General features: G+C 34.1%; 1 protein-coding gene across 4 annotated transcripts; it reads right to left on the bottom strand.

The window, feature by feature from the left end:
• Nucleotides 1-30: 30 nt before the first annotated feature.
• Nucleotides 31-17,182, bottom strand: cog4 (component of oligomeric golgi complex 4). 4 transcript variants are annotated; one of them, XR_015494870.1, is made up of 19 exons: nucleotides 17,033-17,182; nucleotides 16,772-16,854; nucleotides 14,800-14,914; nucleotides 14,552-14,726; nucleotides 13,881-14,074; nucleotides 12,194-12,299; nucleotides 11,948-12,105; nucleotides 10,507-10,565; nucleotides 10,283-10,416; nucleotides 8,692-8,810; nucleotides 7,973-8,139; nucleotides 6,065-7,264; nucleotides 5,222-5,742; nucleotides 4,697-4,813; nucleotides 3,166-3,258; nucleotides 2,949-3,032; nucleotides 2,770-2,871; nucleotides 2,557-2,685; nucleotides 2,198-2,466 (listed from the first exon to the last, which is right to left on the bottom strand). XR_015494870.1 is itself a non-coding variant. In NM_001039823.1 (19 exons), the coding sequence occupies exons 1-19, from the start codon at nucleotides 17,165-17,167 to the stop codon at nucleotides 2,332-2,334; spliced, it is 2,346 nt and encodes a 781-aa protein (NP_001034912.1). In that variant the 5' UTR covers nucleotides 17,168-17,182; the 3' UTR covers nucleotides 2,198-2,331. The 4 variants fall into 4 exon arrangements, 1 of the variants encoding a protein (NP_001034912.1); NM_001039823.1 differs by having other exon boundaries at nucleotides 5,222-5,284; nucleotides 7,087-7,264; XR_015494871.1 differs by having other exon boundaries at nucleotides 2,324-2,466; nucleotides 6,057-7,264.
• Between the last annotated feature and the right edge of the window lie 8 nt (nucleotides 17,183-17,190).

Genomic DNA, 17,190 nt, shown 5'->3' with positions numbered 1-17,190 from the left:
ACACGTGAGAGTGAGACTCTTTTTTTTTTTGGTGTGATATTTAAGCAAACAATGATTGTTATATTTTTGTAAGACACTTTTCTTTTAGTTTTTATTCTTGTGGTAGCACATTTTCCATCACATTTATGAATTGTCTTCAGTAAAATAGAAGCTAATTGACCAATGATTCTAACATTTAAATATTGTGGGCAGATGATATTGACTCTTAAAAGTCATCATTTACTAATCCAGCATTTGTTTTAATATGTTTGAGGTTTCTTTCTTCTTTTGAACACTAAATATATTTTGAAGCATGTTGGAAACCAGTAGCCACTGACTTTAGTATTTCCATCCTATTATGGAAGTCAAAGGCTATATGTCAAAAACATTCTTCTTAATTTTATCAGAAAAAAAATCTCTAAAGGTAAGGACCATTTTACTTTTGGGGTTTTTGTTATTAGCAACACTGGTGGCTGTTAGGTGAACTGCAGCCACCCATTAACTTGTTGCTCATCTCTCTCTCTCTCTCTCACACACACACAATTAAAATGCAATTCAATGACCCAGCATACTCATGTCAAGGTTAATTTTCATTCTGTCTAGAAAAGGAAAAAATAACAATATATAAATAATATATATATATATATATATATATATATATATATATATATATATATATATATATATATATATATATATATAAACAGAATATTAGGGCTGGGTTCTGATCCAGATTGCACATAGAAGGTAAATCGCATCATAACAAACTATCTAAAGACATGGGGGATTTATAATTATAATTGCAGTAAATTGTGGAAGCATTAAAAGTGTCCAAGATGTCCAAAATCTTTACACGCATTGACCCAAAGACTGTTTAGATGCATGTCACTGATGAGGAGATGACAAATGTTTACTGTATGATGATGTAAACAAAATGGCAGTAAAAAAACACCCAGCAGGCACAAGACGTCAACATGATGTCAGAATGACGTTGTGGCGACGCTGCATTTTGTTTGAAAATGAAAATCGGGTTGGCGTCAGAACTCAATGTCAGGCCGACGTCAATGTCCAACAACCAACTCAAAATCAACCAAATGTCAACGTGTAATGATGTTACAGCTTGACGTTGTGTGGAAGATGTTGGCTCAATGTTGGATTTTGGTCCCTTTCTAACACCACCTAAAATCAACCAAATATTAACACCATTTGACGTTGTTATTGGACATCAAAATGACTTTGTCCTTGGACGCTGGCTAGACATTGAATTTTGGTCACCTGACATCACAACCTAACCTAATATTAATATCTTATGGCGTTGCGTGCCTGCTGGACAATACCTAAATGCACTACAGAATGTTACAATGTTACAAATTGCATGAAAACGGAGTACTTTGAGTAATATTTACAACAAACACTTTTACTACATATTTGGGCAAGTAATGGTAATTTTACTTAAGTATGATTTTTCAGTCCTCTTTCCACTACTGCTAATTGACTCAGTTTGATTCGATTCATTGACTACAGATTTAATAAAAATACTGCTGACAGCTCTAAAAATGAACAGTGATCAGGAGTTTACATATGATGAATTAGTAAAAAGAAAATAAGAGCCATATAGCTGTATACTAAATTATTCATGCAAACTCTAATTGACGTTTTATTGAAACATGGAGAAAATAATTTAAAGCTTTTTAAATATAATAACTAAATCTAAAATAAGTTGAAACTTTTTTAACTATTTCCCCCAGCCCTAATAAAATGTGTTGCTCAATTTAAAAGAAAGAAAGTAATAAAACTGTTGAGAGAATGAATTGGATTTGTAGCAATGTGGGTATTTTTGCACATGCTTTGCAATCTAATGGCATCCTGTGAACAGATGACAAGACTGTAAATCTTTAGAGGTCAGAGAAGGATCACCGTAGTGTGTAAATGTCCATTTGTTATATATATTAAAAACACTGCTTCAAATGAAAATCCCTCTACAGACTTTCACAGTCAATGGCAAACTAGAAATTCTAAAAATATCTTGTTATGTTTCATTATAGTCTCAAAACCCATTTGTTAGTACTTTACACTAAAACCTTTTCAATACTAATCAGGAACATCTTCGAATCTTAAACATAGTCTATGATATATAGCCCCTTTAATTCTAAGGGCTGATAATTTAAGAAAAGTACAAGCTTTAGAATAGTTCACTGACAGAAATTGAGCCAAAAACTTGGCTGGTTATACATTTATTACATAAAAAAGCATGGCCAATATTTTGTATACAAATGTTGAGATAACATACCTCCATTTAAGTACTCCAAACACCAAGGATAAAAATCTCAAGTATATATATATATTTTTTTGTTAGAGTCGTAATCTTTTAATGTCCTCACTGCGGAAATCTACCCTTAGAGCCAAGACCTGGCGAACCTCAGCCGGGGTCAAACGCCACGTCAAAGGTCCAGAGTTGGGTCCCCAATAATCCAGGATCTCAGACACCTGAAGGAAGAATAATCAAACACGATCCTTATAGCCATCGACCAGTGCCATGGAGGAAAACATTTTCAAAGAGCAAAAAAAGTCACACACCCTCTCTAGATTCAGTATAGTTGCCATCTGTGTGAGTCGGGCAAACTTATCCCGGATGGTCCAAGAAGTGACGGAAGACAAGTATGCGACCAAAGCCCGCAGCTCCTTATCAAACTGTAATCCACCGAGCTACAAGCAAGAATGAAGATGACTGTTAGAATGTCTGTGATTTCAAGCAATTAAGATGTTATACGCAGGTTGGTTCCCACTTACCCTGCTGAAGGTGCATTTGAACACAGTCTTCTCCATCTCCATTGCAATTAGGCTGGTCATCAGGCTAGTCAGAGTATCATAGATGACCGGTGACAGTCCGACCTATTGAGAAACGTTTAATAAACGGGTTTGTATGCATGTGTGTTTATGAATAGATGTGTGTATTAAACATTATATACCTTAAACTCAGCCATAAGCTGCTCCAACTGGACAATGAGTTGCTGAACAAAGGGATCATTGGCTTCATACTCACTAAACTCTTCCTAAGATAAAAAAAAATAACACAAAACTTTATGATTGAAGGTACTGTTAATATTTCCATTGCTGTTATTGTCAATGGTGAAGACATGTGCTTTCACTCTGTCAAATAGCAGGTATGGTATTGTTATCACATACCTCTTCAATATTGTGCGAGACAGACAGGAAGCTGCTGATCCAGGGCTTTACTTGTGGCCTGATAGCAGTGTTGTTAAGCTCCTGTAGACCCTCCTGTACATATACAAACCATTAGCACAAACAAACAAGATCATCTTGCCTTTTAAAGTGGTCATAAAGTTAAAATTTACAACGATTATTTCTAGTGTAGTGTTATATGTTCAATTCAATTCATCTTTATTTCTATAGCCCTATTACAATGTAGATTGTGTCAAAGCAGCTTAATATAGAAGTTCTAGTAAATTGAAAATGTTAGTCCAGTTTTCAGAGTTGAAGTTCAGTTTAGTGTGGTTTAATTTTCACTGCTGAAAGTCCAAACACTGAAGAGCAAATCCATCGATGTGCAGCTCCACACGTCATATGTGATGATTAATGTGTGCACTTCAATATTATGAATAAATTCATGTGCCCCCATGACCTTTAATGAAGTATTGTAACCATCCCTCCCCCCTTAAAACTACTTTTCTTCCCGTCGTGTACAATCATGTTGATGATCCAAGCAATTCCCAAAGTATAAAATTAGGCGTAAATTATTTTCTAATTTCAGAAGCTGTTTCAACACGCCATTGAATGTGGACATAAAAAGAGACAGGGAATGAGAGACTTTCCTTTAAACGTTTTAAAATAATTCTGTATATTGATGTGATGACTATAGAAGCAGCAAGAAGTAGCTTGCAAAATACACAGCTATTTCCTATTCGCTTGAAGAAATCATGAACAGTAGAAGGCAATATTGTGCTGTGTTTTCATGGTACATTGACCTGGATGCTCACACGCTGATTTCTGTCTCTGTACAACAAAATGATTAGCCTTCTGGTAAAATTTTATTTTGGACATTTCAAATATTTCCCAAGTGAGCCTTAACCTAGCAAGTTAACCTAGCACTTTTTCACAGTATTTCCTATTTTCATATTATTTCTATTGTCTTATTTCTTTTAGTTTGGCTGGAATAAAATATAAAAAAGTAAATAAAAATACGATCAATATTTATTATCAGCCCCCTAAAGATTTTTTTTTTCTGATTGGATACAAAACAAACCACTGTTGTCCAATTACTTGCCTAATTAACATAACTTGCCTAGTTAACCTAATCAAGCATTTAAATAGCCCTTTAAGCTGAATATTAGTATTTGCAAAATAGTTATTAAAATTAATATATTATCATCATAGCAAAGACAACATAAATTAGTTATAACAATTATTGGTTAAAATGTCTTGAAAAATATTCGCTTTGATAAAAAACACAAAAATAACTAATTGATAATATAATTGATATTGTTGAACTGTAAATATTTGATTCTTCAACTGTAAATCACAATAAAACGTCTGTTTCATGCCGACTTTGTGCAAGTATTTTTTTAATTCAAATAAAATGTTACAAAATCCCCATTTCAACCATTGAAAAACACAATTAATAAAGAAAAGCTTACAATTAAAAAGCATATTATCGCCTAACTGTTCAATGATAGTACAGAAACAGATAGCCACTGACCTGGAGGAGGTCTTTGAATTTGCTGGAGGTGTTGACCAGATCCGACAGACAGCTGTCGATCTTCTCCTTGGCATGATCTGAGCTGGCTCCCTGGCTGAACAGCTTGGCACAATCACTCTGAGATGAACGTGTAGAGAAGAAAGCATTTTAGGACACTTGGAACAACACTGTGTCAGCACTAGTCAGACAGATTCAACATATTTTAGTTGAACCATAAGACTAAATTAATGGTTTCTGGGTGGCATGTCAAATTTTTAGGAACAGTAAACTACTATATACAAGCCATTGATGAAATCTTACCCAAAATGTCTGAAAATGTAAGTAAGTGGCATCTTAATCTTGCCATTTAAATATTGTAGAAAATATATTTGTACATGCAACAGATTGGTTTGTAAAAGGTCTTATTTGCATCAACTATAAATGCATGAAAAAATTATTTTGAATTGGATTGTTGCATAAGGGTGAGCAAATAACTTGAGTATGTACTTATTAGGTTGGCTGAAAGAAAAGAAAAATGACACAGACCTCGAGATTCTTTTTCAGGGTGCTGATATTCTCACTGCAGACCTCCACATTATTGAGGGTCACCTGAGAAACAAATACATCATTATTTTCACACTTGTGTGCTGTTGGGGATGTTCTCATCCATTTCGAAGTCTTCATTTCTAATTTTACTTTCTCTGCGTTTCATCTGCAAAAGAAATGGTTTTTGGTGATAAATCTTATTTTAACACTTGATGGATGTGGGTTTGATGAGGGGGGGTCACCTTTAATTGGACAGGACAGTGTAGAGTAGACAGGAAAGCATGGGGAGCAGACACATTTTCAAAAACTCGAATACACTCTGGGCAAATTTACAACCTTTTCTATATGCTTGTGGCTGTACTTGCCACATTGACTTCAATTATAATGACATATTTTAATAGCAAAGCCATCACAAAATATAATTATGCATTCTTCGTTGGAGGCATTTCCTGTTGGGAAGGGGGGACAATGTGTAATTCATTTTTACTGTTCATCATTAGTTGCAGTGGAAAAAAGTTTAGCTGATCACACTTTACAATAAGGTTCATTAGTTAATGTTAATTATTGCATTTACTAACATGAACAAACAGTGAACAATACATTTACTACAGTATTTGTTCATGTTAGTTAACGTTAGTTAATGAAAATACAGTTGTTCATTGTTAGTTCATGTTAACTCATGGTGCATTAACTAATGTAAAAAAGCATGGACTTAGATGTTAAAAATGCATTAGTAAATGTTCAATTATGATTAATAAATGCTGTACATGTGTTGTTCATGATTAGTTCATGTTAGTAAATGCATTAACTAAAGAACCTTATTGTAAAGTGTTACCGTTTAGCTTTTGGTGTTTATATGGAGTATAGTGTGTATATATGTATGTGTGTGTGTGTGAGAGAGAGAGAGAGACCTTTAAACAGCCACAAACATAACAATCAGGTTAAAAAATTTGTGAGAGTGTGACAAAATAGGTACAGGTAAGAAATAAAAAAGTAACCATGAAAATCCTATCCAATGGAGGATGAGGGAGCTCTCAGATTTAGTCTAAAACATCTTAATTTGTGTTCTGAAGAAGAATAAAGCACTAAATTTACATTTTTGGGTGAAGCAATCCTTTAATCCTTAAAGGAAGTCAGTCACTTAACGGATTTGTTTTGAAAAGCTTTGTTTCTCCTATCACTATGAGAAGAATCCAAGTGCAGGAGATTTAATAAAGAGCGCAAATACAGAACAAGGAACAGAAAACTCTAAAATGAGCAATCAAACAACAGATAAATGAAACAAAAGGGCTAAATATGAACCCTTTTCATATTTCTGGGTTTTCAGGAACGGAAATCATCATAGTTGGGTAAACTTAGAGCCCAGTGAATGGGAGACTACAACCCTTAATTTTTTTACAATCCCATTTGCTGAAATAATAAAAGAAAAACGTCCCAAAGGTGTTATCAAAACTTTCAGAAAAAGAAAAATAATAATAGTGTGAGACTGATAACAGCAGCCAGAAGAGAGAATAACATCAAATTTACTGTCCTGCCCCATAGACAGCTGCATTAGAAACACTTCGCATGAGCGGTAATTCATTTGTTGTAATTTGATGCAAGATTATATAATACACACACCTAAATGTTCATACATTTAAAAAAAAAATTCTAAATAATAAAAGCTTTCAAGGATTTAAGATGCGGATGAAACGCATCATAACAGTCTTGTAAAAAGGGTCCGTTCAGACTGAGCAAACAAGAAACATTTGTGAAGACGATCAAAGGAAACCGATTAAAGCAACTCCAAAAACTACAACAGAAAACACATCAAACTGACAGTATAAAAGTATAAGATGAGACAGGTCGGCAGACTGGATGCTCACCAAGTATGCGCTCTTGGCTTGCTCCTGGCTCTCAATGCCGAGGGTTTGTGTGAGGTTCGTTATCTTGCCCTGCTGCAGGCTGCTCTGCATCAGGCTGACGGCACTGCTGACCCCTCGCTGCAGGTCCTGCAGAGCACTGACGGGATATCCCGCCCGCAACTTGCATACTAGCACCTCCCTGGACACAGGAAAATAGAAGAAAAAATTTACAGAACATTTCTAGATATGAATTTTCCAACAGTTCACATTATTTGATGTTTGTTCGTTTATTTATTTATTACTAGATTGGCAACTTATGAGTATTTCCATATTTGACCAATATAGATAAAAATATAATATAACAAAATATAAAATAATATAATATAATATAATAACATATAATATAATATAATAACATATAATATAATACAATAATATAATATAATATAATAACATATAATATAATATAATAACATATAATATAATCCAATAATATAAAATAATATAATATAAAATATATTAGAATACAATACAATATAACATAATGTTATAAAATATAATGTAATATTATAAAATATAATATAATATTTTAAAACATAATAAAATAAAATATAATATAATAATAAAAAACTACAGTATATACATTATATTTATACATGATTAAATAACTTACTTATATTAAGATACATAATACTTGTGTAAACATATAAAATATAAAACTTATAATAAATTATTTCCAGGGATATATTTGTAAAAACATCAATCCAAGTGGTCTCAGAATAAAATCTTGTTTAGGAGTTGTTCTACTAAAAAACTTTACATTCTAATAAAACACATTTTATGGTGAGGAAGACATGTTATTTGACAACGGTAAGAAAAGGATAACTGTAGGTGTATGTCTATGTACCTGAAGTCTGTCTCCAGAACACTGGTTGCATGATTGATCATGGCACACACACAGTCAGAGCTGCTGCTGGTGAGTGCCCGACTGATGCATTTCTTTACAATGTAGAAAACATCATCCACCACGCTTGAGCTCAGCTGTCCCACCTCAGCGGTGTCCATCGCAACGGCCTATGAAATCATATTAAACATTCCATAAGTACATTCATTCTGCCAAAAAGATGCACAGTTTAAGGTGTTACAATGTTTTTATTTTTATTTTGAAAGAAGTCTCATCAGGGTTAGCATTTATTTAAACAACAATTTAGCTGTTTTTAATTAGAATATATTTTACTTTATAATGTTTTTCTATGATTGCATAACATTATCTCCAATAGTCAAACAATCCTAAACAAATCATGGTGATTTGGAGCTTTGGAAAGTATCATCACAACTGAAAAGTATTGTGCAGCCTAAAAGATTTGTAAAAATCATGATACCACTTTAATAAATGAATATTATACAAAATTTTTTTACTTGAAAAATATTTAATAGTAACACTGGTAATTTCTTTACCATCATTGTATTTTAATGTATCTCTATTTAAATATTACTTTCCTGCTTCTTTGCATTTTAAAAACAACTGACAAATTCCAAACATTTGAACGGTTAACATTCGTAACTGGAGTATAATGTACATTCACACATGAAAGTCTAGATTTATATACTGAATACACGAAGCACCTTGTTGACAGACTCTCTCATGTAATACTCCTCCATAGGAATGTAATAGCCAATCAGCTCCTGCATAGTGCGACTCAGCTGGCAATTCTTCAGTAACTGTTCTAAACTCTGCTGATGCTCTAGAAATAAAAAAAGTCAAACAACAATAAACAATACAAGCAAATGTTGTTAAACTGAAATTCCACCGAAGTAATAATAAGCATAAATCAGTGGATGCATTGAGCACTGTTTTTTTGCAGTCATGTCTAGTTTGTGTAGCCAACAAGAGTATTACAATTAAATCTGGCTGTGTTATTCAATATATGTGCTGTCAAACTAGTGAAGTAAAGGTTTACATATTATTTACGTGCACACTGTGAATATATATGTATAAATACGAACACATTCTGTACATGAAATACAAAAAATATGTCAGCCCTGAGCAGAAGAGATACTAAACAAAAATGCAGTCTGTTGGAGACTATGCGGCTCAAATGAAGCGAATTATACACACATACTCTGGAAATGTTTAAAATTCATGGCAAGAAATTCATAAATGCTTAGAGATTATATCCCATTTCCCCATCGGTTTTTCTTCATCAACACTATACTTGGGCCTCAAATATCCTATGTTAGAAGAAAAATCTAACACAAAACTGGTGAAAAATTTGCTGATAGCCTGTAAAAATTCATAACCAAAAATAGTTACAGCTCAAAATACCTCAATTTAGTGATTGGTTTGAAATAACGTATGATATCTATAAAATGGAGAGGCCATCAATAAATGATTGTTTACAGACAGGAGTTTAAGGAGATATTGAGAAAAAGGGTAGAATATATTCTCCCATTAAAACCAGACTCAATATAGACTGTACAGTAATCAGAAAGATGTGAATTTTATATTGTTTATTTTATGTAAAAATAATAAATTATCAAAAAATAGTGAGAAGAATAATACTTATTTAAAAATAAATCCATTCAAAATTAACATTTAACCTGCTAAAAGCACCAGTCTCTCAATTTCGTACGTATAGTTTTAAAAAAGTACTCAATCAGTACACAATTGAATAGTAATTGTAAAGCAACAAATAAGTTTGATCTGTTTTCATTTCGATGATAACCAAAAAAAATTATGAGTGTATTGTTTTGATTGTTCTTATAATGTCCCTGAATCATTCATGTTATTTAAATATTTATGGGATTTTTGTATTTTACATTATCTTTCATCTGTACAATTTCTGAATTTCTATGTTTGGTTGCATTGTGCCCTATGTACCATACATCTCTATGTAAATTTGGAAACTGCAATAAAAAAAAAAGAAATACAAAAATGAACTTTGTATTAAATATAAATATTTATCTGTTAATATTAACAAGCAATTTATACAGTACTGGCACGGATCATTTTAAATACACAAAAATATATACAGTGTACAAAAATATATACTTTGGAAATACCTTCAAAATAACATTAATTTTGGATGCGACTGATCACGATTAATTGATTGACAGCACTAACATATGTAATACATTTGAAAATTTGAAATCTGCCTTTTGTAGAATAAATATTATAATATGTTGATCTGGCGCTCAAAAACAAATTATGTGTTACCTTGTATAACCGCTTCATCCGCCATGGCATCTGCAACCTCGAAGTCAGCGACTATACGCCGCCTCAAGAATCGGAAATACAACTCAGCTCTTGAGTTCATTAAGGTAACCTCACATAACACAGGATCCAGGTCTCTAGATAAAACATACAACCCCAAATAAAACCATTCACATTCTTGAAATGCTCAAATAATTTCGATGACAGAACTAGAACACAGACAGCACCTGGGTTCGATCTTATCCGTAGTCATGCCCCTCATCATGTTGCTCTGGACAACCTGAAACTATTAGGAAAAATGCATTTATTTTACAGGAAAGTTCACACCATGGGATATTTACTAAACAAGGGACACTATTATGAATAAGAAATTCCATAAAAGCAAAGATGGTAGGTAAAATCTTGTAGCAGAGATAGGGTTTGTGTAAGTTTTAAAGCATTTTAAAGGATTTCTGAAGCAGACAGTCTACTAATACTCAAATGGACTATCAAAATAAAGTGTCACCAATAACTCTGTTCCCAATTACTATAATATGAAAGTAACAGTTTTTCTTACCTTCTGATCGCAATGTAAAAAAAGTTTACAATACTTCTGTACTTTAGCCTTGTTTTTTCAGAAAAGATGTCTAAAGATTGTTAAATCAATATACTTTGGAAGCAAATTTACCTTCTTTTAGTGATATTGATAAAAGGTACCATGAAGTGCTTTAAAATAAGTAGTTTTATTCCATGTTTGACGTAATCTTTACTAAAAAATTAAGAGAAGGTGGGACAGAGTAGCCCCTCCCCTTTTGAATAAGTAGCAAATATCTTTTTTTGTTTTAACACAGCTCTACCAGTGAGTGGTTGAGATCAAGCATATTAAATGAAAAGCAAATTAGAAGTGTTTTGAAGGAGGAGGGACATGTCAGACGTTAGAGAGCATATGATTGGTCAGGATTTGATGAGAAACTGAAGCATGAGGCGACATAAAAAAATCAGTGATCTAATTAGATGGAAATGACAAACTGCAAGTTTTCAAGTTTATATCAGATTTATATCTCCTAAATGAGTGAATTTTGGTGCACTTTTTTTGGGGGAGTTTTGGAGCAAACCAACATATAAATGTCCTTAAAACTAACAGACTGAAACTAATATCTAATTTTTTTTTATTTTAATTTTATGGGGCTTTTAAAATTAAAGTTAATTTGATAATTATAACAACACAGCAACTCATTTTTAATGCAATTTACAAACAGCAGCAGTATTGGGATAAAGTTTAAGAAGCATTACAAATAAAGAAAACTGTGTCCCTTTTATCAATGCATTTCTCCTCCTAGAGCAACTATTACACCATATGTGTATATTAATATTATTATTATATTATTTAATATTGTGTTACATAATGGCACATTTCAGTAAACTGACTGATGCAAGCCTGAGTAAATCTTGTTGCGTGAATTGTTTAAATACTGTCCTATCCTACATTCTGTGTTTAAAGGAAACTTATTTGCGATAAGGTCAAACATAAAATTAAACCTTTCTGCACCTTTTCATTATTAATTCAGAAAAATGCCATAGTAGGTTTGCACTGGGGCAAACTGTTAGTAAATCTAGTAAAATGTAAAAATGAATTTTTTATGCATGTTGCAAAAACACAGAAACAGTGGATACAAACTGTACACAAACCTTATTGTTGTAATCCCTCTGTTGGATGAATTTGTCCACTATTTTCTGAGCCTGTTTGTCACACTCTTTCTGAAGGTGCGCGAGAAGTGTGTGCAGGCGGCCCGGTCCATAGTATGTCTCCACTATTGGCTGATGGGTTTCTACAATGCGTGCAATGCCTAATAGATACAGACAAATACTAGTTGATGTCTATTCTTCTCAGTCCATTACAAATATTGTTTGCATTCATAACACTGTGCATCGTACCTTCGAGCAGCAGTGTAAGAGTGTCAGCAAAGATCACAGGTGCTCTGCGTTCACCGAGATCAGAGCCAACGGCCAAGATTAAATTCTCCTCTGCCTTACTGGCCAACTAAAAGAGAAGAGAGAAACACATTAGCCTTCAATTCTGTGGGATTCTGGACATTGCTGCAGACTTTAATTCTAGTATGATGATTTAGGGCTGCATGTTAAATTGTAATTAAATCGAAATCACGGTTTAGCAAAAGCTGTGATTGTCATGCAGAGCTTGTCCAGGAAGCAAAGCTCTGTAAATTTACTGTAATTTTTACTGTAAAATTTACTGTACTGTACTACTGTTTACTCTGTAAAATGACGCAAACAGCTGTCAAATCACAGAATGGGAGCATCTCAATCATCACCCTAGCTTCCGAGGTCATTCTTTAGTAGGTTGTGTGCACTAATTCAGGAACAGATAAAGACAGTGATGAGCTTGGTTCACTAAATATTGGGACACACTGAGTGTGACATCAGAATGTCCTCGTTGTACATAATCAAAACTGTAATTTATACAGATAATTTCTATTTATTAATTTTACCATGTTTTTAAATATGCAATTCAGCTAAAAAATTTACCAGCAAAATTACAACCATTATACAATTACAGTTGTTTAACAGATATTTATAAACCTATCTAGCCATGTTCATTCATGTTTAAAATAAAAAACAATGCATTTATCTTAGAAAAACGTCTCTCTTTTGTCATTTTGTTTGATGATTTGGGTCACGTGATTCATATTTCATGCTTCCGAATCAATGTATTGTGGGACTTTTTAGGACGCAAACGTTTCAGTGCACTGAAAGAATTTTGCAGTTGGGACAGCACTTAAAATTGCCTGATGCCCTGATCAGTGCACTGACTATTGAACAACAAGGGCTGATTGAGATGCATTCAATGATTATTTTCGATTAAATCATCCCCAGTTTTTTTCTGTAGATTGTCAGTAAACCATAGCTAGTAGACATGCATGCTCCATCTTAAAGCAGGTGCTGGAGAACTGGCTTCACTGACCAAATGCGCATAAAAAGCCACCTTTGATTAACAGTGCACCCCTATGATGATGTATTTTCAATTAAAATAGAATACCGAGTAGGTGGTGGGATTTTATTTTTTGTGCTCCTGATCTCATCATTCAGCTACAGCAAAATAATGGATCGGAGAAAGACTGCCATTCCAGAACAGAAGTAAATGGTGAGATTTTAATTATTTTACCAAAACAAAAAAGTTTTTTTTTCAGTGGAATAACTTGCATGGATTAATTGTTAATTTACAAAAGAAAAATCACCCAAATATAATTTCCTCATCATTTACTCATACTCAAATGGTTCTAAACTTTTATGAATTTCTTTCCTCTGTTGAACACAAAACATATAGATATTCTGAAGAATGTAAGGGGGAAAAAAACATTTGTTGACATCCATTGTAAAAACCAAAAAACACCATGAAAGTCTATGGCTGTTTTTTTCCTTTACAATATCAGAATATCAGAATAAAGAAACTTTTGGGTGAACTATCCATTTAAGGTTAACAACATGCGGTAGCAAATAAACATTCTAAATTTTGATTTCATGGCGACTTTAATACTCCAACCCATATAGTCTAACCAAACAATTTTTACTGTAATGTAGGGTGGACATGCATACATGCTCCTACCTGACTGCAAAGGTACTGAGCAAAGCGTGCAAGTCCCTGCTCATGGAGTCCTAGTAAAGGAAGGATCTTGAAAAAGCGCTCAACTTGAGGCAAGTCGCCTGTGGCAACTGCTTCCTCCAGACGAGTGGTAACCAGTGTCTTCAGATTGCGCTCTGCCTCCTGAAGCAACGCAAGGCTGGCTTCAACTGCACTGCCTGTGCAATGTATAGCACACATAGAAATAATTCAATAATGTAAGCACATGATTTTGAGTACCTTTGTGAGTAAGATTTGCACATTGTACATTATTTCTACGCAGATTCACCACTACCAGCTAAAATATTAGCTTTTTAAGCTGTTTTTTTTACTAATCCCATTAATTATTCAAATAAATCTACATTTTTTATTTGCCTTCAAGTTCCAAATAAATCAAATAAAGTATATATTTTTGGCAAGCATATTTAATATCCTTGATTATTCACCAATATGCAAGAAATGTGGTTACTGAAATAAAATCAATTTCTAAATTTTGCTCAGCAACAACCACCATCTCAAACCATTTATTTAATTTCTCCCACAAAAGCACCATTGTGGCAAGACAATATTTTTAAAAACAATAATTTCAACCAAAATTTGCAAAGGTAACCCTACTCGCAGGAAAAAAAACATCTTGGAGTCAAAAAATGGCTCACCCTCTCCACCCTGCTTGCTGAGCTCGATCACAGACTGGTCAAGAGAAAGGTAGCGATGAATGTGGGCAGCGGCCTGTTCATAGTCCTGATTCCGCAGGGCAGTCTGAACACCATCTGTGCAGAATTTCAAGTCCAGAATATCATCAGCCCGCTGAATCGCTTGGTACAGCCTTTTCTGAAAAGGAACCACACAAAATTGAAGGGGACTGTTTGACACAAACCTATGATCATGAAAATGATGTTGGCACCTTGGTGAGATCCAGCTGTCTGACTTTGCTGCTGACATTTTCTGCCAGGCTGCATGTGAAGTTGATCATGCCAGAGAGCTGCACAGCGTCTCCCTCGATCAGCTGCAGGTTGGGTCTGAGGTACACACACATTTTATCATCAGCACACTGACATATTTATTTATTGCAATATAATACACTACTGGTCAAATGTTTGGGAACAGTAAGATGTCTGTTTATTTGATCAAAACAAAGTAAAATCATAATTAAAGCTTAAAAATACATTTATTACAAATAATACAAATGTATTACTGAAAGTGTCAATCAATCACACATAATTGCTGTTCTATTTTGCTTGATTATTATTGCCACTCCGCCATTTGTGATGACTGTAATAATTATTTTTTCAATTTCATTTAAACATATGGACAATACTACAGAGAAATGACAAATATTTAAACAAGGAAAAACAACAAAATAAAACAACATTTCCCAGTTTAAAAGAACCCCCAAATACCTCAAAACATTGTTTGTTTATTTATCTCTTAAAATATATGTTGGGCAGCACGGTGGCGCAGAGGGTAGCACAATCGCCTCACAGCAAGAAGGTCGCTGGTTCGAGCCCTGGCTGGGTCAGTTGGCATTTCTGTCTGGAGTTTGCATGTTCTCCCTGTGTTCGAGTGGGTTTCCCCCGGGTGCTCCGGTTTCCCCCACAAAGACATGCGGTATAGGTGAATTGAATAAGCTCAATTCCCCATAGTGTGTTTTCCAATGATGGGTTGTAGCTGGAAGGAAATCAGCTGCGTAAAACATATGCTGGATAAGTTGTCGGTTCATTCCACTGTGGTGACCCAGATTAATAAAGGGACTAAGCCGATAAGAAAATTAATAAATGAATATTTAGGTTATGTTTTCCATAGTCACATTCGTAACCATTTCTTTAAGCCAACATCCTATATTTGGTGTATGCAGTTTTCCAATTTAAAGAAATTAACCTTTTAGCCTGAAGAATAAAGACTTCTAAATATAGATTTAGTTTTTTTTTTAGCTTGACTTTGGCTCCAACTTGCTTCAGCACACTTGCCTGAAAGTTTCTAGTATACCTAATAAGAGCTTAATAGGCTTTCTTCAGGTTTGTTTGATTAGGGTTGGACCTAAACTCTCTAGGACACTGGCCCTCCAGGACAGAGTGTGGACACCCCTGCCTTAGGGTATTAATTAAATATAATTACAAAAAGTTACAAATAGGTTTTCCTACCTCATATTATTGTTGAAAACAAATTGATTGTGACAAATTGGACTTTTTAGGATACTTTGATGAAAAAAAAGATGAAAAATATCTGCATTTATTTGAATTTACTCTATAAATATATTTACTTTCTTTCTTGAACAATTTAATGTGTCCTTGATGAATAATACTTTTTCTTTAATGGTACTATAGCACAGCTTTAACAAAAATTATGAAGCTCAACAGTTTGTAATTTTTAGAATTAAAATTTTTAGAGCTTTGGAAACAAGCTGCTTTTTAAAACAATTGTTTTCTTGTGTTTAACACAATCCTTAAGAAGTCATTATAATATGTTGATTTCTGTTTCCTATGGTCAATTATTGTTGCCACTCTCTCTATATATACACAGGTTATATATGTATATTTTAACACTTCTACACACAGGTCTCAATACTACAGACAAAAATCTTTTTAAAACACCAACACTACTGATTTCAAACATTTGACTTGTGTTGTCAGATTGTCCTACGTCCCATTCAAAAAGTAAGTAGCACATTTCGATGACCATCAGATTTTGCTACCAGATTTTTAATGCGGAGCAGTGTGATATGAAGTTGTAATATCGCCCTAACCTACCTAATCCCTTACCCCAACATCAGAACCATTCAAATACTGTGTTGGTAGCATAATTCTGATGGGTAAGATAAAATGTCAGGACACCTGTTGTGGTGAAACGTTAGGTTAGCTGTAATCAAAAGCACTCACCCCATCCTCTGCAGGGAGAGCATCTTTGTTTCGATGTTGTTCTGTTGTCCCACAAGAGCGTCCAACTCCACCTGCACTTCCGCCTGTCAGAGAGGTGCGTTTGTTTACAGTTCATGCCAGCGTATGTCAACACTCCAAATCTCATTGTTGACGCACACAATCTTTTTTAAATGTCAAACACTATCTAGAACACATGATAAGAGTTTTCATAGTAGTCCCTGAAGTAACGAGCACACCCTTTTTCCACTGGTAAATATTTACCTCTTCGGCACACAGCTGCGCGTAGACCCGCTCCAGATCCTCCAGCTCAGTTAGAGCCTCGATAGTGTCGGTCTGCACGGCGGAGACCCCCGCCGGACCACCGCGACGACGAGCCGGTGAAGCTGCTTCTTCCATGACAGCCCCACATACACACAAAC

The sequence above is a fragment of the Danio rerio genome, chromosome 7 (assembly GCF_052040795.2).
Source record: "Danio rerio strain M-AB ecotype USA chromosome 7, GRCz13ab, whole genome shotgun sequence".
Classification (NCBI taxonomy): domain Eukaryota; kingdom Metazoa; phylum Chordata; class Actinopteri; order Cypriniformes; family Danionidae; genus Danio; species Danio rerio.
Note: the sequence above shows the minus strand (reverse complement) of the source record. Positions and strands in the feature narration are given on the sequence as shown.

Bases quoted from the DNA above. Each gene is read 5' to 3' on its own strand.
- cog4 (NM_001039823.1), bottom strand. From the start codon at position 17,167: ATGGAAGAAGCAGCTTCACCGGCTCGTCGTCGCGGTGGTCCGGCGGGG. The intron at 8,811-10,282 runs GTAACACATAAT...TTTTATTTCTAG, and splicing joins GGATGAAGCGGTTATACAAG to AGCATCAGCAGAGTTTAGAA. The intron at 4,814-5,221 runs GTCTGTGTCATT...CGTTCATCTCAG, and splicing joins CCCTGAAAAAGAATCTCGAG to AGTGATTGTGCCAAGCTGTT.